Below are 26,540 nucleotides of genomic sequence, written 5' to 3' on the forward strand. Positions count from 1 at the left end.
GTTTTGTATTCACTTAAGTTAATCTCCCACTTTTATTTTTCATTGCTGCTTTAATCAGTGAGGAGGCACTTCAGTTGTTGTCAGGTGGATTATTTTTCAGTCGCTCGCCGCGCTGCTCTTCTTCATACTTGCGAGGCTGCTTCTGCCTTCCTGACAGACGTACAAAGAAAAATACTTCTATGATCTAAAATGAAATATGTGTTTCTTTTTCAGGTCTAGATGTTGATGGAATATACAGAGTTAGCGGCAATCTGGCAACAATACAGAAGTTACGATTTGTTGTCAATCAGGGTAAGTGATTCCTCCACCCTGGTAATGTTTTGTTTAGTACTTAACTGTCTCAGATGACAGTATTTCAGAATCTGCTATACATTAGTGGCATAGAATGATGAGCCCTGTTTTGGAAAAGAGAGGAAAGGGAAGGTAGAAAGATATTGCACAGAGGGAAATGTCAGCTAGGAGAGAGGAAAAAAGAGCAGAGTAAGCAGAGGAAAATAGTAGTTAAACTTGAGATGAGAAACAAACAACAAACAAATCTAAAAATACGGGAGGAAATGGAGATGTGAAATAAGGTGGCAAAAAGCAAAGCATATGTATAAACCAAGGAATCAAAGTGAGGGGGAAAGAAAAAGATTAAAAGGAAAAATAGCAGATTGTTTGGATGTTGAAAGTTAAACAAAACCAAAAGTAGAGCAGGGATCCAAAGGAAACCAGTGAAAGAGAAAAAGGTGCTGAAAAGAATTTAAAAGGAAAGACTAAAAGTGGAGTACTGGCTCTGCCAAAGTCAGTGGAAGATTTACCACTGATTTTGAAAACACAAAGATTTGACCCCAGAAAATGAAAGAGGAAAGATGAATATTTTGGGGATCTGCTAACTAGAATTAGAACCATCCTGTATGTATTTACTAAACATATTTCCACAGATTCTGTGTATAACAAACATATTTCCACAAATACAACAGCATGCTTTTCACTAATGTGGCCTAAAGAAATCTAACATTGATCAGCAGATCCTGTTACAGGTGTGGAAGCTGATATTGGGAACTAATAAGGATGAATGACAAACACATTTATCTCCAAATGGTTTACTGCTCTTACCAAAGACTAACTCTCGCCACATTTAATAGCTTAGCAAATATCATGAGTGATAGTGAACCTCATGATACTACTTAACAAGAAAATAAAATCAAGTTTCTCATAAATCAGGAAAAATACCAAATCTTAAATTGTATTAAAGACATTATACATTTTTGAATGAATCAAGTATAAATGTGAAGCTGCTACAACATTTTGTCCTACTTTTTATGATCTTTTTATAAGTTACCTGGGGACTATTACCAGAACTGCTAAATATTGTGTATTCTGTGTGAGGGTGATAGCTGTTGGAGAACAACTCCCTCAATTAGCTTGGTACTATACATAAACTAAGAGTTTTGACTCAGATATTCTCATGAAATTGAGAGATAGGAGCGATGTAAAAATATTCCCACCTTCAAGCCTCCATTTACATCTCTAGGGAAAGTTTCAGGGGATCAGTAGGTGTTTGCCACCTCCTCAGCTGCTCCAGATTAGTCTCGTCTTCAGCTGAAACTGGAGGGTGAACTCTGGTTTATCAGGAATCAGTATTTATGCCAGCAAATGCAGCAAGACTGAATAAATCATCATTCACCAATCAGCCTCACAGTTTTGATTCATTACTTAGGTTCTCATAAATTTATAGTTGTTGGGTATTTGTGTGTCGATAATGAAGCCTGCCTTGGCTTTCAAATGGCTGTAAACTGTATTTTGTTTGGAGACACACAGGCAAAAATGGGATTTTCTATACTTCTACACTGCCTGAGCTCTTTGCTCAGGGAAAAACTGTGCCATAAAAATAATGGTCCTGTCTATCATGTCTCGTGGCATCCAAAGGTTAACATACTTGAGGTTAACATTACTGCTCAAGTTTTCACCTAAAACAGATGGGCTGATACTGTAAAGCTAGACAGAAGTCTAAGCTGGCTTTTTGCAGCAGAGAGGGACCAGACACCTTTTCCTCCTGGTTTATACTACTGTGAAAAATGAAAATATAATGGTGGAGTTAATAGTACATTAAAGCCACTCTGGCATTGGTTACTTAAGGCATGTGCAAAAAAATCTGCCTACTGAGTGACCACAGGAAATTCAAAGAAAACTAATGTCCCTGGAGAACTATGTCATCATCTTATCCCTTATGATAACCACTGTTCCTTATGTTAGTCTTTATTGATAAAACAAGGGCATCCGTGTGTTTTATGTCATGATGGAGTGGATTTTGGATGGGCAGTGATAATATCTATCCAAACTTCCTTTACACAGAGAACTGCTGTGTGCTCCCCACCTTCTTTTTTCCCATTCTCTCAAAGCTCTGCAGTGGGATGATGGTTAATAACTCACTGTCCACACATCCTCATCCCTCAGTAATTATTGTGACCTCTTCAGGTCAATCCCTGTACCTTCATTTTTTGGTAGTTAACAGTAGGAAAGGAGTAGTTATACATATGATTTTACCATAGCTACTTTTTTTAAAATTTTAGTTAAAGCTTAATTTAATTATAAATGCAAACAAATGTTCTGACAAAGCCTATTTGCATTGCAGAGATTGACTGCAATCAGTTCTTCTACAGGCCAAATACTCATTGGGCTCTTTCTTCCTGCTTGCTTTGCCGTTGTGTCACACCTACATTTAGAGGATATAAATAATATGTATCACACTGAAGATCATAGAAGGCACTCTAGGCTGGCTGCCATATCAAAATATTTTTTATTAGAATAATCATTAATTAGAATATAGCAAAGCTTTATTTGGCTCCTTTTCCTATACTGTTAATGTCATCTGCAGCATCAAAAATTAAATGAGAGAACTGGTGAATATGAAAGGAAAAGAAACTAACAGTTGACAGCTTTATCATTAAAAAAGAAATAAGAACAGTAAAAATGTAAAAAGACTTCTGAAATTCTAGATTTTTGGGGATGAAAAGGGTTTTGCAATAAAAAAACCCCCAGACCTGGTATCTTTCTAAATTATCTAAATATACTTTGTGTTTTGCTCACATTTCTTGGGGTAAGCAGCTCCTGAAGAAGGTTTTGGCCTTGCCAACATGAGTAGCAGCAGAACAAACTACCTTATTTACTTTATCCCTCTCACAGAGTTTTCTTTTTCCTATAAAAGTCTATTGATATCACACCTTTTATGCTTCTGTGCAACAGGATTATCTTTTATCTATGATTTATTTTCCCATTAAGAGCTGAAAAGATCAGTTGATCATAAGAGGACTGGGCTATAACATCTCTCAGCACTTTTGAAACTCTAAGTCATCATTTTTCAAATCACTGAATCAAGGCAGGAGAAGCTGCTTGTACCAAACTGACATCAGGAAATTTGTACTTTCCTTAGTCTATAAGCACTGAAAAATTTGGGGTTTAGAAACAAAGTTAAGAGGAGTCAATATTTTTGGCTGAGCTCCTACAGTAAGGGCACCAATAATAGCTGCAGATGTTAGACAGAGATACCTATTCCTCTTATGATTTCCACATTATTGGTCAAGTCTAAAAGTTGAAATGTTAAAAAAACCAACAAAAAACCAAAACAACAAACAAAGAAAAAAAAAAACAAAAAAAAACCAAAAAAAAACCCAAAAAAAAACCAAAAACAAAATAAGGTACTTGGAGGCTTCTGCTGATTTTACACAAGGTCTAGTAAGTTAAATCCTTTACATGTATTTATAAGGATATTCTGTTAATTCACACCTGTAGGAAAAGTTATAAAATAACATTTATGGGTCTGTTAAGCCATGTAAGGTGTGCTGGCAGTTCCAGGGTGTGAGGTACCACTGAATAGATCCCTTGTTCTGGCCCAAACCCCTGGGGAGGGTCTAACGTGGCCCCAGGTGGGGCTGCTCAGAGTCATTGAGGCACCACTACATGAGCCTGAGGACAGGGGGAGGTGCTTTTCAACAGCAAAACACAACAGGGATGGGGTAAAAAGTGCCTGAAAAAGAAAAACAAGAACAAGGGAAGACTTTTCATCCATCAGAATTTGTAAGTAAAAGTGAATTTTTCTTCTCTTTGGTTGAAGCCATTGTGCTGACAGTAGAATCCCAGAGTGGTTTGGGTTGGAAGAGACCTTAGAGCTCCTCTCTTTCCAGCACCCTGCCACAGGGAGAGACTCCTTTCACCAGGCCAGGTTGCTCCAAACCCCATCTGGCCATGTGTATGGGTGTGTGACGCACATTTATAAGGACTTTTTTTAATGTTTCATGAACATGAGGTCGTTCTATGTGCTAAGCCAGGTTCCTTGTCCTGCTTCCACACACCTCTCCCATCAATCCTCAATAAACTCCATGCTGAAGATCAGGGACACCTGGGTGAGGAACTGGAAACTTCTTTCTTTATGTCTCCTGTGCTAATCTGCTCAGTAGCTGGAAAGGCATTCACTTTCTATGGCTGTCAATCAGGCAGTTTTCATGAGTACAAATTGAACTGAAAAAAATATTAACTAGAGCTATAAAGAGTTCATAACACGTTTCTGAAACGCTAGGATTCCCAATGTATACACGTTCAGGGAAACTAACCATGGAAATATAGATTTCAGTACTTATTGGTTCATCCAGCAAGGGTCGGCTCATGCATAATACAAGAGAGTTCCTAATTGTCTTTATATCCAAAGCTTTGTTTGCAAAGTGCTGGGTGTTTGCTGTGCATATGACCTTTGCACCTCTTTATTTCATTAGGAATACCTTGTGTGTTAACTGCAAGGCACCACAGACCATCCAAAGGTCAATGATTGTGTTTTTACAGCTCTGTTACTCTGCTTATGTACCAAAGCAGGGGCAAATGTGGGAATTTTTACAGAGGCTAAATATTGTGTTATTGCAGAGAGATGCATTTCTTGTGGAACATGGAGAAGGACAGCCAAAGATATCCAAATACTCCTACTTTGAGAGGGGGGGAAAAGTTAATTTAATCTCCTTCTTCCATTACATCGCAGTAACAAAAAAAAAGAACTTGGACAAAAAAAAAGAATTAAAATATTTCTGTAGTTTCTTCTATGAGAATTTAGCAGGATATGATTCATGTTAAGGAAAAAATTAAGAGTAAAGTTTGAACCAGAAATACGTGAACTGATTGCGAATATTTATTAACTAAATAATTTAATAATAAAGAAAATGCCTACTTGATTAATTGTTACAGAGTAAAAATTACAATAAAACTGTCTTGATCAGTGCTTTGCAGAAGCACCATTACTGTCTGTGCAGTTGTTTAACAAGGATTTAATTGGAAAGATAAGTGAATGCACATTTAAAAGTATTGTTAATTTGCTTTATAATCACCCCATCCTTCACAGTATTGACAGCACCAGGCACAAACCCCTTTCTCTTTTACAAGTATTATTTTCCATATGTGCACAATAAATTCTGAAGCAGTAATTGGAAATTTTATGGATTTCAACATACCTAGTGTTTTGAGTTTATAGGTGCCATATCCCTTCTCCAAAGGTTGTTCATAGGTGGCATTTTAGTTAAAATCACTGCTTTTTTATTACCCGTAGGCTTTTTTGGATGTTGTGGTAGGGTAGTTTGTTGAATTTTGGGGTTTGCTTTTTAAATTTTGTTTTGTTTTCTTTCCTAAGAAATATCTAATTCCAATTCACTTTTCCTTCCTATTTGAAATATCAACAAAATCTTCACTTCGACATAATTTTTGATTTAATAAACAACAGCCGTCAGAAACAGTAATCTTCAATATGTTTATATTCCATCTGCACTTATATTTATTGTTCTAATATGACTCAGATTGATCTAATTGACAAGTAAGAGCTTGGACCATATGAGCAGCTAAGGATGATACCTTTAAGCAGCAGGATTCTTCAACCTAACTGACATGTTCTTTATCAATGAACTGGGAGAGGAGAGGGACAAATATTCGGGATTTTTAAATTTAATTATCTATTTTTTTTCTAATATTGCTGATTCTATGAGCTTGCTGGGACCATATGTCTATGTGAGCTGGGCTATCAGGAGCCAGAGTGGTTTCCTGGCTGGCTCTGCCTCAGTGGGCACAGCCCGTGGAGGGCTGGAGCTGCCTTAGAAACACAGCCTCCAGGTCAGCACAAATGGGCTGGGTGGTTGTGAAGGAAGCATTTAGGAGGGGAAAAAAGGTGGGGAGAAGAGAGGGAGGAGGCAGCGGGGTGAATGAAAGAAAGATATGCGTCTTCTTTTCACAGCTTTATTTCTTTAAAATAAGAAAAAAAAAAAAAAAAAGGGGGCAAAACCCCATAAAAATTAAAAAAAAAAATCACCCAAACCTACAACAACAGCAAGTTGTTGTTGCAAAAAACCCCAAAACCATCAAAACTTCCCATTCACAAGTACCTATATCTTCCCATTGACCCCAATATATCCATTTCAAAGGCAGGCAGGGGCTCTAATCCTCCCCCTTACAAAGGCTCCATGGGCACAGGTCCTCTCTCAGCTGCCAGCTCCCAGAGAGCAGCTACCAACATGGAAGGCTTAATTTTAAAATTGTAGCAAGGATCACTGGATAAAAGGGGGGAAATAAAGAGGAATGGTTCTCTCTTGCAGTCACTTTCCTTCTTGTTTGTGGTTCCTTAATTTCTTGTGTGCATACTTCGATGAGATTTCCCTTTATATCTGGCTATCTCATATCTTTTTAGATGTTTTAGGTTATTGATTTTATTTTTTAGGCATATATGAGTATCCCTGAAAACACATGAACGTGCCTTGGTGGGGGTCTAACCTTAAAGCCACCCTCCAGCCTTGGTGATGTTCCTGGTGTGATCAAGCACAGCACAGGCAGCAAAGTCTTCCTCATGTCTGCCAGCAGCTATTCATGTGACCAGTCTCGCTGTGAAACCAGTAAGAGTGATCCAAAGTTCACGATGGAAATATCAGGCTCAAACTGGGTTACTTGCTAGCTGAGAACCAAAATGTCTTGAAAGCCTTGAGTCAAAAATAGTTTTTTTTCTTTCTTTTTCACACTTCCCAGGCAAGCACAGAAAATAAAATGGACTGAAGCAATTTTCAAAAATAATTATAAAACAGCTTGCTTCTGGGTTAAGACCTGCATATGCCAAGCTGTAGCCAAGAATTTAATTTTTTATTTTTTTTTTCCAAGCTTTAAAACTCTGACAACAGAATACTTTAATTGAGCCCACAGTACTTGGTGAATCAATTAATATGTGCGTGTTACTCATGTGGGTTCTTCTTTTTGACTCTCTGCCTGCTTTAAGCTACAGAAAATTTATTACTATATATTATGCAAAGGAAAGTATGTTTTCCACATCTTCCCCTTCTCTTTCCAGAAGGGAAGGGGGGAAAGCATAGGACTTCCAAAAATGACTTGTAAATATAAGTCAGGTACAAAATCTAATGTAAATACTAATTTTTGCAATGAATGCTTCAAATTATTTTGTAAATAATGCATATATGTATGTATATATGTATGTGCACATTATATATATAAATACTGCCTATAATGAAAATGGATAGAGCTTGAATGTTAATGTATTTCCAATATAACTATTTTGTGTTCGGCTTGAAGAAAAAAAAAAAAAGCAGACAGAAAAATATTCAGAATTCTTAGTTGCCCAATCTGCAGCTCTGTAAAATTTCTCTTACGAGTAGTATTGTCATGTTTTCCTTTTCATGTGCTGAATTCAGTGGAATGGGGCAGAAGAGGCAGCAGGCTGGGTTGGTGTGGTCAGCCACAAACATACCATGGATTTTATGGCATGTATTGTATGATGAGGCATTTCAAACATGCCTTTTATTCCTTTCCTACCCGCAGCACTATTTGCGTTACAATAGCGTCTTGCTTAGTAACACTTCGAGGAGTTGAAGAGCTTCTTGATAACCCCTCAAGGAGTGTTATTTAGTTGCTGAGAAGGACTGGAGGTTTGCAGGCTGCACTGAGGGATTGCCTTTTTTTGGGGGATGCTCATCGTTGTCATGGGTGACTCTTTGTTTGGGTTTGTTGTTCTGATGGAAGCGCTACAGGAAATGCCATTCCACAGATCTCCAAAAAAGCAAAGAAAGAAAATAAATTGAGTCATTTCATAAAAGTATTAACAGGACAGCTTTCTACCTGTGATTTTTAGGATGATGGGATAATTTCTTGAGAGTGGGGGTTGCCAGGCTCATTTGTAGGTAAACTGAACCAAGAGTCAAAGGTGTTTTGCATGGGATGTTTGTGCTTTGAGAAGATGCACAAACACCCTGGAGAGCTAATCTGCAGAGCTCCTACTTAAAATTGGTCATGCTCAGTGTCTTACAAGACTGTGGTGTGGCCTAATATTTGGGGTGGTTTCCTCCCCTGTGGTAAATATCTGTAATTCTGTGGTTTGTGTGTAAAAGTGGCTGACAAACACGAGCTTGCGATGGGCCTGCAACAAAAAAGGGTGGTGTTATATATGGATGCACACTGCATAATATTCTGCAGGGTGGCATGGGATGAGAAGTTGTTGCACCAGGGAATTGGCTTTATCGTGGTATTTGTGGTGTTCTGTGTGTTGAGAACTGGGGAAACCATAAATGCTGTGGTAGGGGCAGCTGTTGTGAGCAGCAAGTGATTTTTTTGGTTGGAGGAGACTTTGATAATGCATTTAAGTGTTCGACTCCATTGGTTTAGAGTGATGGGGTCCAAAACTGAAAACACTTAAATGTAAAAATTCTGTGAGGAAAAAAAAAAAAAAGAGGAAAAGGAGAAAATCTAAAGTATAACTTCTCTGAAAATTGGAAACTTTTATGAGGAAACCTGTGTTCTTATATAGACTGTCTCATTTGTGCTTACATATTTCCTAGAATTACACTGCTAAAAATATACTACTGTTCTTAAGAAATTTTCAAGTGCTCACAACATCCTTTTTTATGGATTTAGAATCATTCCTGTCTTCTTTCCTTTTTTTTTTTTTTTTTTTTTTTTTTTTTTTTTTTTTTTTTTTTTGTTATTGTGTAAAACTTCAGTGGAATTTCTTGCATGAGCAAATTATCAGAGTCCTGGAAAGCATCTTCCCTTAATACATTCTTGGGGCATTTTGGTGTTGATTCAGTTACTTAATCACTGTTATTTAGTGCCACTTGAGAGGATGCTGAGTGTCAGAGTGACTCTCAGAAGGCTGTTGGGTCTACAGGAGAGTTGTGTCTTTGGAGATTGGGTGCTAGAAGCTGGGTGAGTTGTCTTAAAGCATTTAAAAAGCATTAGATGCCTGTATTTAGAACAATTATTAATTGTAGTTCCTGACTACACCATTGGCTTTTTAATATTAAAAAAAAAAATCCCATCATATATAAGTGCAAAAAAAATATTGCAACATATTTGGTGGGAAAACCTTTTCAAAGGAAGGAACTTTAAGAAATAATGATATAAAGTGTCAGCTATTGTCCTGAACTAACACACATCATATATACAAAAGTAAAGAAAGAGACTTTGCTTCCACCTTCTCTTCCAAGTCTTGATTTACGCTTTAGATTTATTATTTTGGAGATTATTAAACCCATTAATTTAAACATTTGGAGAGGTAGTCACACTGTATTTTAATTTTGAAGTTGTGCATTATACCAGAGTCTTAAAAGTGAGAATGTAGCACAGCTCTCACTTGGGTTTTCAGCTCTCACCCGAATGTTAACACCATTCAGCCTGTACCACGCCTGTTGTCAGTACAAGTAACAGGGATTGTTCAGATCTCTGGAGATCAAAGGTCCCATTTCCCAACTCTACTGTAACAATCCCAGCCTAATCAAAGCCCTTCACATGGACAAACACCTCGGGGTGAGTTGGGAGAGTGATGCCTTTTGAAATCATCCTATGAATCCATGACTCCAATTTCAACACATTGTCTCTTCTTTCTGTAATTACTGTTGTTATTTATACAACATAGCATGGCCAAATTTTGAAATAGGGTATGGAGAGTAGAATGTAATAGAATAAATATTTTATACTATTTTTCCCCTTCTTCTTCAGAGCCAGTGTCCAACTCTGCTAGTTTATATTCATTTTCTTGTGTCCCTTTTTGCACACTTTTCCCCCTATTACTAGCTTACATAATGTGGGAGACTTGTCTCATCCATGGCTTGCACCCTGGGCTGACACTGGGACACACATGGGTAGGAGATATTTTGGGGTGACAGTAGCCTGGAGTTAGGTTATGCCAAAATCCTGACATAAACCTCAGCAGAATCTAAGTATGGCATTCCTCACCTCTCCCTAGCTAAATAAAGGTGATAATAAAAGGCGTCTTTAACCTGAATTTTGCAGGTTTGCATAATGTTATCAGAATTTGCCACAGTTGTTTCCATCACACTTTTAAAACCCATGATTTATAAAGACTGGATTGGGTAGACTGTTAGAAAGTGCGGGGGAAAAATTTCTTGCAAGAGAATAAGATGGAGTACTTTGCTGGATTTGTACTTCTTGTAGTACGCCAGCTCTCCTTTTCTTATATATTTTTTTTCCTTTTTTTTCTTTTTCTTTTTTTCCCCCTTTCTTTTCCTGGTGTAATCAGATAATTAAAAAACAAACAAACAGGGATTTCAAAACACATTGCCATCAACCAACATTATGTGCTTATGATACAGAAGATTGAGAACGACTTAATTAAGTAGATAGCAGCAGTGAAGAGAAGATGGTTGCAAGGAGGGAGGAGATTATTTGCTTTTGGTGGAACTTCCTTTGGCTGGCATCAGGTGCCTTTCTAGAGAAAGGGCATTGATGGAAAAGGCAAATCCAGGAGGAAAATGGCAAGAGGATTACATCACTGCAGAGCTAAAAGCTGTTCCTTGCTGTAAGAAAAGTTTAGCTGCTTGCTCAGTGTTTTGTTCCAGGATAATGTTGACATCAGCTGAGGAGATGGGATAACGAGTTTCAAATAAGTAGGAAATCAGTACACAGCATCTGAATAAATTTAGGTGGAGCTGCATGATGCCAGACTTGAGATCTGTAAGGGTGGGATGGGATGGAATTGATTCTGTCTAGAAAACAAGATGTGCATTTGGAAGGGGAAAGTGGAGTTGTGAAACTGTGAGGACATCTGAGCTGAAGGGGGATAACAAAAAAGCACCCAAACAGCTGAAAAGCAATACCAAGGGCTTCTAGTATCATCTGCTGAATTTGAGGAAAGAAAACTTTTGTTTCTCTGTGCTTAATGCTTTGCATATATGAAGATGCTACAGCAACTTAGAGATACGTATTTTTGAATCAGAGCCACATGATAAAGCATCCAAACATAATGCAAATAATTGCAAACTGATGTATCCAGCATTTTATTTTTTTTTTTAAAGAATAAATAATTTAGCTTTACACATGGGCAATCCTTGCTAAAAATTGCAAATCAGAAGTCTTCTGTTTGAATGTATTTTATTTTGTTAATGGATTCGCTCATGTGAAAGGCATCTAATTGTATAATGTATTATTAGTCATTTTCTTTGGCATGCTATTAACTTTAAATAATTCTAATATTTAACATTTTATAACATGCACAACAAAGTTCTATCTCCAGCAGAGGAAAAAAACATGCATTAATAATAAAATTTTCATGGCTCTTTCCACTGTGTATGTTGTGATACATATTTGAGCAGAAACATGGAAAATTGAAGTGTAAAGCAACAAAGGCTGTTAGCATTTAGAGAATATACATTGTAATATGCTGTGGCCCTGTAAATAGAAGAGCTGGGATATAATTCAGTACAATTAACTTATTTTAAGATTGAGTCAGATATAAAGTGTGATAGGATATAACTGAGTGCATCTACTTGATGTCTGCTGCGTGATGGCTGGAGTGTATAAAATGGTGATTAATGCCTGCTAATGGAAGTGGTCTTCACCACAAGTTGTGAGCACTGGGGTTGTGGCTGGCTAGGAAAACCACACAGAGCAACACTGATAATCTCCAGTAAATCCCCAAGTTTTCCTGTGCTGGAAATAAGATGACAGGTCACATTAGAAATTTTCTCCTTATGGCGTTTGGTTTTTTTTTTCCCCCTTTTGTTTTAGTAGGTCAGATCTTGTTCCCGTGTGTTGTGGAAGTATTATGGGAATGAGCAGTGTCTAAGCTGCTTAACAAATGCACACTTTCCCCACACCAATCTGTTTTCTGGGGACAGCCAGGCTAGTGCTGTACAGCATCCTCTCGGTTGGGTGCTATTAATGTTAATAAAATGCACTTAGCACTTAACATCTCGGGATCTCAAAAGAGCTTGCAAAGCAGCATCATTATCTTTACATTATGGGTACGGAAAATGAAGGATAGGGAGAGTGAAAGATTTGCCCAAGTTTCCATGGTAAATCAGTGACAGAGCCAGGAGCAGAGCCAAAATCTGCTGATTTATAGTCGGTCTCCTATGTAGTGTGCCGTGCCATTTCACCAAACTCCATTTGCCAAGTCCCTACTGTGTACAGAGACTGTGGATAAGGCTGCAGTCACCCTCTGAAATGTGGATTTGGGGCTCTGGATAATGCAAAGCCAAATTAGGTCTTCAAATATGGGTTGTCCTGTGTTGCTTCTCCAAGTGCAGGGCCACCTGTGCCATAGACAGCAGGGCAAAGAGACCTGAATAATTGAAATTCCTCTGTGCTGGGGCTGCAGAGTAAAGAGAACCAGTCCTTGAGGACCCCCAGGTATGTTTAACATGGGAATGGGCTCTTGGTTTGCATTCCTGTGGTTGCAGGGATGTGTTGCCCTGCATCGTGTTTGGCATGACTAAGCCTCATGGAGCTGTGTGCATTTTGTGAGTATTTTGCAGTCAGTTTTGGAAATGACTCCATCCAGATAATATATGAGCAGATATGTATGTTGAAGGGCTTGTGCTAACATCTCTGTGAGATACCAAAATATTGCTAGCTATGTTTGGTAAGTAGGAGCTGGGTAACATGCCTACAGAAGTTTGTGATGATTCAGGGATACAAACCAAGTCTCCTTGTTTCAAACCTCTGCCCTAGCCCCAGGGTCACCCTCCTTTTCACCTCCCTTAGGAGGTAAAATTTGGTTCAAAAGCTAAAAAGAACCAGCTGTCTTCCTGACAAACTGGATCACAGGAGCAAGCCTGCAGCTGAGGGATGAGTTTGGTCATTTGGTCACCTACCCTTGTAGGTGAGAATCCTTCTCCCAGTAGTGTAATAGCCCTGCAGCTCCCCCTCACATTTTTATGCCTCTGTTTACAGTAATTCTATCAATTATTGTAAATTATAATGTCAGGGATTAATTTCTTTGGTGTGTTTTCATGTATGTGCCTGTGTTTCAATGGATCTCCCTCGACAAGCAAATGTGAGTAGTTAACAAAGCAACAAGGAATCATTAATGCGAGGGGAAGAGGAAAATGCAATGCCTCCAAGCTCTCTGAGCACCTTCCTGGGACTCCTGCTGGGACAGAGCCTGCCTGCTGAGAAGCTATGCGCTGGAGTCCTCTAATTTTGAGATTAAACATAATCCCAGGCACTGAGTTACTTACAAGGGGATCCTTTCCCTCTGCCGAGCCCCAATGCTGGCCTGCACTGGTCAGTCCCACCCATGGTAGAGGCAGCATTTATCCTTAGCTTTCCTTCTTCCTGCTGGATAATCAGTTTCATCCACCTCTGGTCCACCTTGGCCATGTCTGAATTTGCTGGGGTGCTGCCTGCAGTTCCCATAGGATCATGGAATATCTGGATTTGGAGGGACCCACAAGGATCATCAAGTCTAACTTCTGACACTGCAGTTCACTACAAAGGTGCTGCAGTCCAAGCACCTACTTACTTTCTTCCCACTACTTTAGTAAGGATTTGGGGTCTTGCCTGTGGAGATGAGGCCACATCATGCCATGATTTGATATCAATACGAGCTGAAGGCTGTTTGTTCTCTAAGAGACATTCCGGCTGCATGCTTGGTGAATAGGTGTGTGTATGTCTGAACTCAGCTGGGCTGTTCACAGCTCCACAAATCTGTACCCGTGTCTGTGTACCAATGTGTACCTGTTGGGTTTGGGTTTTCTTTTTCCCCACCCTGTGTGTAAATGGGCCCTAAAAAATCTAAGATATTCTTTCTCTCTCATCCTGGTGACTGATATCAGAGTGCTTTCAAAGACTTCAGGTTTGCCATGGATCTCTTACTGCTGTGTGAGTCTGTTTGTCTGTGTTGTTGAAAATGAAGAATTTAGGTTGGGCTTTGTATGAAAAAAGCTTATGCAAGGTGGACAACTTTATAATAAATCCCTATGCATTTCAAAGCCTCAGTTGGAAGGGAAAGCAAGATAGCAAGAACCACAAACATGGGTTGGATTATTTCTTGTTAAGCAAATGTAATACTGTGAAAGATTGACAGCACGGGAAACTGGAGTCCTCCATTTATCCACACTTCATTCCTAATATCTGGCTTCAACAGCAGATTGTAACCATAGAAAGGCTATAGACTCTGGGTGAAATGGCACTCCCTTTTGGATCCAGTTTTATAAAAGAAAACAATTATTCACAGAATGCATGTCTTTATTCTTTATTGCACATTTCAAAGTCCCCATGAATACTCATTTGCATGTGACAGCTAATGCTGCATCTTGTATTGGCCAGTAAGAGGCATGATTGCACTAAATTGGAAGCAGCAGGCACAGGTTTTCTTTTAAGGATGGGGGTGGGGGTAGCCATCCACTCTCAAGTCTTCAGTCAAAACGGTTTTAGAACAGTTGCAAGTCTAGTTACTGGGATAATAAATCCCAAATTAACTGAATATGCAGATTTCACTTCCATTAGGTTACACTCTTTATCTTTTGTTAACAACCTTAACTTTTTAAAGCAGTGGAGAAGTGGGGAATTGGAAATACCGAACTGGTACTCTGTGTCTGAAAAAAAGAGGACAGTAAAAACTGTTGTTGTTGTTATTTCTTTTCCCCTCTCTTTCTTTTTAGAATATAAGCCCAGATAAATATATTTACTCACCCTGTATAATTTTTTCCAAATGATCTTGTTATGTGACTGACACACAGGATAGCAGAACCCCAGCAATGCAGAGAGGCTGCTGCCAGCATTGCTTACAACAAAATTCTATGTACACAGTAGCCACAGAAAACATTTTTTTGGTAGCACATTCCTTTTTCCTTTAGAAATGCATGCAGCTTCGACTGAGGAGCACGGGGAGATAGCGAGATAAATACTCCTGTGGCTCCTGTGTAATCTCTTTGAAAATTATCTGGAATATAATAGGGACAAAAGCAGCTCCTTGAAAACTACCCGAAACTCACTCTTTTCTTAAATGCAATCTCCCAGAATAATCAGAGAGCAGAGCTGCTAGGAGCAAGGAGATTAACGAAAACACCTTGAAAAGGTTTAGTACAGAACACAGTGTATCGTGACCATTCCTTTCTGAAAAGTTAAAATTGAAAGTTGCTGCTTTTTTTTTTTTTCTTTATTCTTCTCCTTTTTCCCGACAGCTCCAGGCTGTCACACTTTTAGTTTGAAAGCCCTAAAATGCATAGGAATTGTAGCATTGTAGCTAGAACATCAGAAAGTTATCATGCATGCAGTTTAACAACGAGATTACCTACACTACGGGTTTTTTTCCCAGCAAGAAAACTATGTAAAAATCATTGCATTCCAAGTAACAGACAGGACTTACTTTATAAGATGGATTTCAAAAGATCTGGAGGCTTCTGTTCCTTATAAAACTACGCCAAAGACTATTTAAGTGGCCAGTAATATAAACATTATGCTACTAACACTGAACAGTTTATCACATAAATATAATTGTCTTCTTTTAGAAGAATAATAAAAGCCGAATCCATATGTTACACATTATTTAAAATTGTTTTCTGCAAGATGTATTAATCCCAGCGAAGAAGCAATTCTTCTGCTATAGAAGTAGAACAGCAGTTTTATTTTATTACATTGTCATTGTTTAATTTGTTTGTTCCCGGTAGTAGTTTCACAGATTTTTATGAACTGTTACTTTTATGGAAAGTCAAGTTACAAATGATGGACGCTGTTTGCTTGCAGGAACAGAAAGGTCATGAAGGTAGATAATGTATTTATTTATTTACTTACTGTACTCCACCTTTTTTTTTTTTTTTAAATCCCTCAATTCTTAGCAGAAGCTAAAATAACTTGTGGTTTTTAGACCCAGGAGGCACATATTTTGATATTGCTCCTCAGAAGCACTGTTAGCTCTGCAGTCTATTCAAATTTGGGAGTAGAATTTAAAGCTCGGATAAACAACGTTTGGTAGCAATGGCTGTGCAGAGCTTACAGTTTATCTTTAGAGAAATGTGATCTTGTAGCTAAATGTCATTTTGCCTATTTGTTTTTATGAATTTGAGCTGAACACAAGAGCAGAAACTTGTCTGCTAAAAATCCAGTTCCACTCAGGACTAAATTATTTTCCATTGATTAAAAAATAACTATTTTTTTCCTAGATAATGTAAGGTTTAATTTTGAATTCTTCTTTTCTAGAATTTAAAGTTATTAACTGTCATATGCAAACCTGAACTCTAAATTACTCATAGTGTAGCCTAATGACAAGATGAGACTTTAAATAACTTTAAGACAAAAAAGCAGCACTTGAAAATTGACTATTTAAATGCAATGCGGAAAAAGGGCTTAAGCTGCTGAAATATTTTGGGCATGTTCACATCTGTAAATGAGGCTGAAATATCTGGCCTATTTAAACAGAAACAAGTCTAAAAATATTTTCTTTAAAGAAATTAATTTTTTCAACCTCACCAATAAAACAGTCTTTGTAAGACACCTAACAAAGTAAATGTAAAAGAAAATGCATCATGCCAAATTTGAATTATTTGAATTGTTTAAATTATTACAATTATAGTACAAATCAAAATCGAAGTAGGAGAAAAATATTAAAAATAATTCTTTTTTTGTTTCATAGTTAACTCATTGTTATCAAATATGCAAAATATAAGAGAGGCTTTTTGACCTCAGGAAGTTAATGGTTGATTGTAAGAGCTGAAAGAAATTTCTCTGTGCTAAAAAATGTACACTGTCTGCCTGCTTTTAACCAGAGTCTTCCTCAGCTGGAATACCACCAACTTTATTATTTGCTGTCTATATCCCAGTAGGAAGTACAGTGCCATGGCTTGTTCCAATCATGGTCAGATCCTACCAACAGTTATTACCAGAATTTTGTTTCATTTTTTTTTAATAGGTTGTGGTTTGAACAGTGCTTTTGACTGAAGTTAGTCACCAGCAATGCTCAATCTCATGTTTTCTCTGTACTACTTCACTTTTAATCAGTCCAGTTTTGCTGAAGATATTTTACCTATGTAAAACAAATAACCACATCTTTTTTTTTTCTTTTCTTTTTTTTTCTTCTGTTAATCTTTGTATACTTTCTTCAAACTGCATAATGTGATATGCATTAATAGATATATATTTGTCTAGACAAACAAATCTGTGTTTAAATAGATGCCAACTCTGGATGTTGGAGGCTCAGTGTTGTCTCTCTTTGTGGGCTCTGTTGTCAGTTCTTCTCTTTGTGCCTCCGTTTCTCGCTGCACCTTTTGTCTGCATTAACTGCTTCCATCACAAACTTTTTCCTCACTCTCACAATGTGCTTTTGTAACGCCTGACACAATGCAGAACAGATCTGATGAGGGCATCTTGTCACTCCTGTGGTTATAATAATCCAGATGGTGATACCACCACCAAAACTATAATAATAATAATAGTAATAATAATAAACTAGAAACAACAACAAAAACCAACAATAATCGTTATTTTCCTACGAGCGTTCACAGCCCTGGCTGTAAAATCTTCCCCTTCCAAAGTCTATAAAAACTCAGCAAAAGTTTTAATCAAGGAGGCTTTAAGAATGTATTTATTTATTTAGATTTTTCATATTAAGGAAAAGAATTGTGTTTGTCGGCTGCAGTTTTAGAACTAACAATATGAGTTTCAACATGGCCATGAAAAAATCTAACTCATTGTCTCACATTATCATATATATTGGCCTAGACATATATGTGTGAGGTTTCTTGTTTGTTTTGGGGGTTTTTTTGCTGTCAAGGAAATTACAGCAACACATTTTTATTTCCTTTGTCTTTCTGACAGAGTGGGATGCACTCGGGTCAAATGTTGAACTCCATTTTATATTATAAATACATTTTAGATTAGGACATACTTTTTGCATATGTAAGCAAGATTATTAGGAGGTGTTCCGGTCGCTCTTCAGCCTGAGAATAGTTGTTGACACTTCATTAAAGAATATCTGGGATATTTTTAACCCAGATTGGTTCAGTGACCCAGTTCCTGGCTCGTGTAGGTGCAATCCAGGGGACGGTGATGCACAGCTCCAAATGAGTGGGTCGGGCTGGGCAAGGGCTTTTTTAACAGACACTGAGCACCATCAGCAGCAACTTGTCCATCACTGTGCTGAAACCACCCAAACAGCTGCCCAAGACTGCTAAATGGAATTGTCTCCTTCTCAACCACCCCATCCCTGAGGAATAAATAGACCCTATGTGGGAACTGGGAAGGATAACACAGCGGTGGAGGAGCACAGGCAGAAAATAATATGGGCTGGAGCTTGAAAGAGTCTGTGTGGAGGGACTTTGCATCAGTAGGTGCAGGAAAAGCATTTTTTGGGGGTGAGAAGCAGGAAGGTGCTGCCTCGTTGGGTACTCCATGGAGCCGGGGAGGAAGAGGACCTGAGCAGGGCACAGGAGTACCCAGGAGATTTTGTAAATAATCCCAGCTCTGCTGCTTCTGGAGAGTAAAACAGTGGGGACATTCCTCTGCTGAGCTTGTATTTCAGCCCTGTCAGCCAGGTCTCCTTGGGGAAGCCACCACGGAGCCAGGGCTCGTGTCCGGGAGCGTCCCAGGAGAGGTGGGGGAGGTGGGGAGCTGGGGAAGAGCCAAAACTCCAGAGGAATGGTGTGACAGGAGGAATGGGAATGGGAGGGCATCGCCGAGATCACGATTTGGAAAATGAATAAACTTGGCCCGGATTCATCTCGCGTCAAGGCCCGGCCTCAGATCTCCTCCCAGCAGGCGGGCACAGAGCAGAAGGAGCTGGGTCCAAGAGTACCCACTGGTAAAAAGGACTGTGCTATATTTGAAACCTCTTCTGCCTCTGCCAGGTCTGCTGGTGTGCTTTGCTTAGGAGGGGGAAAAACATATTTCACATGCACACTGTTGATTTACTGTCAGGGGGCCAGGGTTCAAATTTTATTCTAGTCAGATACCAAAACTTTGGATATTTCTCTTAATTTTGTGAACCCTTAATAGCTTTCGAAACTGAACTTAATATTTCCTAAGAACAGAGTTTCTCAGGATATTCTCTGTACCTTCTTAGGCTGGCAGGGGATACCGTGAGAACTATCATTCTCATATTAATTTGATATTTTTGCTTTAAAGCAGATTCTGTGAGTGGGAGAGGGAAGGTGGAATTTAGATCCTTCAGAATTATTTGGCTCCGCATCTATTTATGCCACAAATAGATAATATTTCAGTGAAATCACTGAAATTTGACTTTTTTTAAATGCTCTTGCCTGTCTTTGGCATTTCTATTTAGAAATAACCCACTGGCTTTAAAACAGATGTGATCTTCTGTGCTTTTGGATGCCACCTTAATGCTCCTGAGCTTCTCAAACTGTGTTAAAGTCCTTTCACAGAAGGCTCTGGATGTCACCAAAGCTTCCCAGCATCTGGCAGGATCAATTCTTAGCTCTTTGTGGAAGGCAACTCAACTGGTAGTGATGGTGATGGGGTCACCCCTCTCCTAAATCATCATATCCTTAGATGGAAAAGGTTGGGGTTGAGGGATGGGATGGGATGGGATGGGATGGGATGGGAAGGATTTCCCCACAAACACCTGACAGCTCTTACACACCTACCACATCTTCTGTCATACATGTCCTTCCCTAATTCCCAGAGGCAGGATTCCCAATCAAATAAAATTGCAGGAAACATTTAATATGAAGGAAAAAAAGTCAGCAATTATAGAAATGTAGAGATTGGGTTTCATTTGGGGTTGTTTTTTGGTTTTTGGGTGTTTTTTGGTTTGGTTTTTTTTTTTTTTTTTTTTTTTTGTAACTTCATAAATATCTGTTCCCAAGGAAAATAATTCCCAAAGGCAAAATGGTAAGGAAGCTGATTCATTTGTCATGGTGTCAAGTTTGTTCCTGAACGGAAGGATTTCCCATGTACTTAGCAAGTGAGAGAAGTCTGATTAAGGCTAAGAATCTCCTGCTTAATTAAGCTTCTCTACACCCCTCGAGGGCAAGCACTGTCTTCATTTTACATATAGGTAAACTGTACCACAGAGAGGTGTAAGAGGCAATTCCTTTTCCCTGAGCAGAGCATGCCAGCAAAGGACAAGGCATCTCAGCAGGTTCTGGAGGAAAAGCTTCCGTCCTTCGGCTTTGTGGTGTCAGTGCCTCCCAGTGCACACGTTAGACCTTCAAAGCCCATCCCTGAAATTGTTCAAACCCAGCTTGGAGCAGCCTGGTCTGGTGGAAGGTGTCCCTGCCTGTGGCAGGGGTTTGGAACAAGATGATTTTTAAGGTCCCTTCAAACCCATTCCATTCTGGGGTTATGATTCTCTGATATTCACCTTTAAATTCTGGGTGTGTGGTGGCTGCAGGTGGTCATGTCTAGGGCAGGGAGGGAATTTGGATCCCCCCTTTCTGGTGCCCTTCTCCAAGCTGTTTCCAGAGCTCCCTGCAATCTTCTTTGGAGGTGATTACAAGGGAGCAGTTGGGGCTGCACAGACTGGCACTGGTGGAGTGGGTTGGGTATCCCCAAATCAATTTTTTGCTCTCCAGGAGAAATCCTAATTTCTTCTAATAGAATTAACAACCCCACTTGCAATTTTCAAGGGTATCTTTGGTGCTCTCACACTTTAAAACTCTGCTGAGATGTAAGTTGTGTGTTTCCTTACTCCCCTGCTTAGTGTTAACTACAGAAAGAAATTGTAATAGAAAATGTATGGAGTATTGTATTGAAGCGGCGATAAAATTATTGAAAGTATTTGACATTATCTGCTTTTTTTTTCTTTGCTACCAATGTTTTTTGTAGACTCTTTTTACAGACTGTACTAATTATTTTCCTGTATTATCCTGTGCCATCAAATAGACTAACACATGAGCCATTCCTCTCTCTGAGTCTTTTCATTCTTTCTTTTCTGTGAGTCACATCAGCGACAGCAGTTAAGTAAATCAAAGTTTTTAAGACTCGGGGAAAAATTGTCATATGCAGCACACAAAACCAGCTACTGTATTTCAAAGTTTTGGTTGAAGTAACAATATCAAAGGGTTTCTGTCATATGGGAATCTTTTTCTCTCGCATTCCTGCACTATATACTATTAAAAGGCTTTAGTAAGTGAAGCAAAGTAAACCCGAAGTGCCAGTTTACTGCTGGTGGGAAAAAAAAAAAAAAAAAAAAAGAGCAAAGTAGCAGCAGAAACAAACCAGAACCAAATGAATCCTTCCTGTGGATATGCCTCATGTGTGTGTGGCTGTGCCTGTCCTTTGCTTTCTCCTCTTCCTTTCCAACAACAGTCTTGAAAAAGCAAAAAGTATTAGAGAATTTCTGCTCTAATTATTTTGAAGTTCTCTGATCAGCTTCATATATCAGCAAAAGAAAACATTTCAGACCTTTCTTGCCAGTGGATTTGGGCTGTTCCTTTTCTTACCATTTGCAGGGTGTGCTTTAAAGAGAAATGGAATAAAACTCTGTTGCTGTTTATTTTTTTGCATAAATCTCAAAGGAAGAAAGTCTTTGGCTTTGCTTTGCAGTGTCAGGCACTTTAATTTGGGGAGAGCAGAGGATGAGTAATTTAAATTACTTTTTTTTTTTTTTTTTTTGTTCTCTATCCAGCAGAAAATGCTCCTTCACAAATGGCCTTTGCTTTTCTCCTTTAGTCAATAAATCACAGGAGGCCCCAACCTAGTAAACCTGCCTTGGACTGATGCTTTATAAGCACTTTAGAGCAGTAATTAATCAACGTGCCACTCTTCAGCACACAGCATAAGTAACAGGGAGAGAGACAGGTAACATTTTGTACAACCAGCCCCTGGCAGAGCCGTGCCCTGCAAACCCTCCTTGCACAGGGGAACCTTCCTGGGGTTTGCTTTTCCAGCAGAAAGTACAACTTGACAGAAGCCTGGCCCTGGTGGCCACTTCTCCTTCTCCCCATTGCCATTTCAGGGGGGCTTTGACAGCAGCATGCTCTGCTCCTCTTTTCTGCAGGAACACGTGGGAAACTTTGAAGAATACATATTTTGTTTTATTCCTTCACAAATACATGCTCAGTTGAGATATTCTTCATTGGGAGTGAGCTTTTACCTATAAGAGGAAAGAGAAGGAATGTTTGAGAGTAATTACTCCCCCAAAGTAAATTTAGCCTTTAATTAGATCCCTTCCCCTTGTTTATTTGGTATTTTTGTGTTTATTTTCTTGGTTGTAAACAGACTGCTTAAGCTGTGAACTGCAGGGGGAAAATACAAATAATCATGGTGTAAGGTACTGGAAAAGGAGTATATGTTTTATGCCATCCACTGGTCTCAGTCAATAGGAATATTATCACCTTTCGGTATGTCTGCAGTGAAATTGCACCTTTTACCAATATCTGGTTTGATTTAGTACTGGAAGAGGAATGCAAAGCTTTTAGGTTTCAGCTATTCTTTATGGTATATTTTTCTGATGAATCAATACAAAGAAAGTAGCTCTTGACATGTCACATTTTTCCACACAGAGATCTCTTGTTAGAGACCTGTGAGACTGCTATAATTTCCTTCCCACTACTTTCAATGAATTCCATGCACGTGAAAGAGAAAATGGGTAGTGGAGCCTGAGTTCCTGCACTACCCCACTGTGCAGGTACTCAGAGGAGGATGGAGACTTACCCTGGGATTCCTTACATTGCTCTTCTGCTATACATTAGTTTTAATCTTCCACTGAGCAAAATATAGGCTTTTGTAAAAAAAATAATGAGAGCTAGCCCTTTGGAAGCTTTATGGTATGGGTCAGATTTACCTTTCTGTATCCTGATGTAAAACACTGAGATCAGAGGAGTTACACCAATGTAAAACAGGTGTGCATATGCACATACACAGACAGAGATGTGTATTTCCTTTCTTCAAGAAAAAATATATATATAATTCAGACCTTAACCTCTGCCAAAATAAACCTTTGTTAACGTGATTTTGCTGTTTCCATCAGAGCTTTTACTGGCAGGGTCTCATCAACTAAATGTGAAGATCACTAGATAACCAACCTTAAATTTTGCCCAAAACAACTCCTTAGTCAGCCCATGCAAATATGATATCCAAGTGCTGCGACTCCACAACGAGCTTCTCTTCTGCTTAAAAATATGTGAGCATCCACAATACACTCATCCATTTCATGGGGATCACATGCACAGTTTTAGCTCTGACCTAGAATGAATTAGCTTCTATTCCCAAAGCTATATATACAGTGTTAAGTTATCTGGGGTTAATTTGCTGGAAAAAGGATTAGAAACGAGTTAAGTTTGTGTCTCTGAGAAATGAAGATTTCGTCTCAGTTGTTTATGTGTAGGCATCGAAAGAAATCTGGAAGCAACAGGGTATGTGGAGGAAGAGGGAAAGGGTTACAGCCTCGAGTTTCCCGAGAAGCACAGCTTGCAGTTCTGCTGCGGAGAAGGTTCCTCCATCTGGCAAGCCTCCTGGGATGCCAGACTGGAGCAACCAGTTTGCAGGAGCTGCACGGGGGGACACCTTCCCCGGCCGTCCATCACGGCAGCCAGCACCGTGCTGGTGCCAGTGCTCCTGCTTCCAGCCATCAGCCTCCCACCAGTCTGCTCTGGGGTGTGAACTGGGAGAGCAGAGGGGCATGTGTGCAGAGGTGGTGGCTGCTAAATCTCTTGGAAAGGCAGGGATACACCCTCGGTGTGCTCCAAGCAGTGTGGGTCAGTGTGTGAACGAGCCCGAGGAAAAACATGGGGGAATTAAAGCAACTGTCGCAGCAACAAAGGGAGTTCCTTGGGCTGCTCCTTGCACAGACTAAAATTAGGGTATGGCAAATAAGAGAAGGCATTTTTTTTTGTCTTTTAGTGAAACATTCCTAAACTGTGCAAAATATGGAGATAGCAGTTGCTGTGAATATAGAGTTGCAAGCCTTTCCCCCCCACTTCCCAAGTAGAATTTCCAGTGACATTTTGCAATAAAGGAATATGCTGAAAACCAGTTGTGCTTCAAGAAGGGGATTTCTGTAGAAAGCTCAGCTTTCTGTTGAGCCTGTCATACCTGGAGACAAAATTCTACCACACAGTGTAAAATACCCTCACTTTCTGCCCAAATTGCAAAGGAACCTTAACTATAGCATTTCTGATAATGCTTCCATAACGTGTGTGTGTGTGTGTTCTCTGAGGCATTCATTTGGCTGGCACATTGGAAAATGGTTAACACAGTGAATGTGGGGTGTCATTTTTGTAGTGGAGAATGTGTGCCAGAAGAATTCAACTGTAACCACTAAATATTTGCTTAAAAATAATTTTAACCATCTGGACTCCTTTTTTTCTTATTATTCTTATTCTTCTTTTGAGGTGGGGTGAGAAGGGAGTATTTTAATAGGAATGATTTGTGGTTACAAAATGAATTTGGTTAATTTGGTTACCACCCCCATTTATATGATGACTACAAATAGTCCCTAACATCTGAAGTTTTAAAGAACCAGCAGATTTTTCTCTCTTGAGCTTCAGAAGCTGGAAACGAACTTACAAAAGACAATAAATTGTTCTTGATGGAATAAATAGTTTGTGGGGTTGCTATTGTTCCTCCTGACAATACACTAACATGTGCTAATAGAGGAAGAATTGAAGAGCTTGCGTAGTAGAGTCTCTTCTGCCAGCCGAAATTTTTCCACTTTGGAGCAGGAATCAGGTTCCCTAACTCACAGGGCAGGGAAAATGTGGGGCTGGGATTCCCAGGAGGCAGCACCTGCTGCTCACCCCGGTGCTGGGAGAGCTTCAGGGCCCTTCCACTGCAGAACCAGCTCTGGGGGAAACTCAGAGTAACCTGTAAATCTGTCCCTAGACAAGTCTGATTACAGCTTGTCTCAGAGATGGGATAACTGGGATAATTTTTTCCCTGGCTCAAACAAGGATGCTTGCTAAAAGCAGGGTTGGAATAAGAGTTTTCATGACTCCCCATACTTACAGGGATTTTTTTGTGTGTCTTACTTAAGAACATACACCTTGTTTTTAAATATTCAGAGTTCAGGAACAGATTTTTTGGTTCTGAATCCAGTTAAATATAGTTAAATATAGGCAGTAGCTGTACAAATTTCTATGTTCTCTGTGCCTTGCCTTAGCATATTAAATGAATGTTTTATGGAGTCTGCTATAAATACATCTGTTAAAAGATTTTTATCATACTTTGAAATGCCTGAGATTTAACTGCTACCTTTGTGCACTAATGATATACTAGTGAATGTGCACAGGAGATAAAATAAACCCAGAGAAATAGGGAAACTTGCATGTAGTGCTCTTGTTTTAGTAGCTCTCAGAGCTACTTTTTCTCTGTTTTCTCATACGCTGCAGCACTGGCTTCATCCAACTCATGGTACATTAGGAACAATTTAGTATCATTTCATTTAAAATATGCAAGCTTTATATCGAGAATAAATGTGTAGCCACAAGGTAAAATTAAAAAAAAAAATATTAGTCTCATCATTAAAAAAAGCCTTTAAAGTTTCCATTATCCATTATGTCAGGTAGCAAATATCTTCTCAATGTAACTCCAGACATTAAATCTGTCAAGAGGCATGCAGTAAAATAAATGTCTGGGATACCTTCATAAACAAAAATCTTATTTCCATAATTCATACAGCTGGCTGGCATTTATTGGCACGTCAGGTGCAATGGGGACATTTCAGGAACATTAACATGTACAGCATCATTTGTCAACAAAGCAACAATGTAAGCAAATCGTTCAGAACTCATACAGATTTACAGCTTTCTCTGCCAGCTGCTAATTACGGTGTGCTCTGCCTATTTGGTATGGTCTTTTTTATTGGAAAATGACAAAGGGGTTATGGTATCCCAGTTTGGAATATAGATGCGCTTTTAGTAATAATATGAGTGGTAATATGACTACACAGCCTGGAGTTTTGATCTAGTTGCACTAGTCTGATAATTGACCGGTTCTGATTGATGAAGGACAAAGAGAAATTCGCAGGGATATTTACTTACTTGTAGAAGTAACCTCTGGAAACAAAGAAATAATAAAATACCAGAAAGCGTGAAAAAGTATCCTTGCTTTAATATTGTTTTTTCCTGCTGAACATGACAGGGAAAATTCAGTCCTCACTGAAAACCTGATCTGTTTATCGAGCAGTGCTCAGCAAGCCCTATATGTTGCAGGCTGGCAAGCACCCTTTGAATATAGCTGAGTCCACTTTGATAAAGAAAATTAAACTTTCAGCATTTTAAACAATGCAAAGGTTAAATAAAAGCTAACGATGCCACCGGTAAGGGCCAAAAGATGTGCTAATGATCTGTTTTTGACATCCTCTGTGTCTGTCTCTATTTCTCTCCCTTTATTTGTTGTGT

At 39.0% G+C, this 26,540-nt stretch overlaps 1 protein-coding gene across 1 annotated transcript in view; it reads left to right on the top strand.

The window, feature by feature from the left end:
- ARHGAP15 (Rho GTPase activating protein 15) overlaps positions 1-26,540 on the top strand; it is a 320,376-nt gene that overhangs the window by 217,513 nt on the left and 76,323 nt on the right. The window contains exon 11 of the mRNA XM_041406369.1: positions 214-291. Coding sequence (XP_041262303.1) covers positions 214-291 — 78 coding nt within the window. The remainder of the gene's footprint in view (positions 1-213; positions 292-26,540) is intronic.

This window comes from Onychostruthus taczanowskii, unplaced genomic scaffold (genome assembly GCF_017590055.1).
Source record: "Onychostruthus taczanowskii isolate IOZ18803 unplaced genomic scaffold, ASM1759005v1 scaffold10, whole genome shotgun sequence".
In the NCBI taxonomy this organism is placed as follows: Eukaryota; Metazoa; Chordata; class Aves; order Passeriformes; family Passeridae; genus Onychostruthus; species Onychostruthus taczanowskii.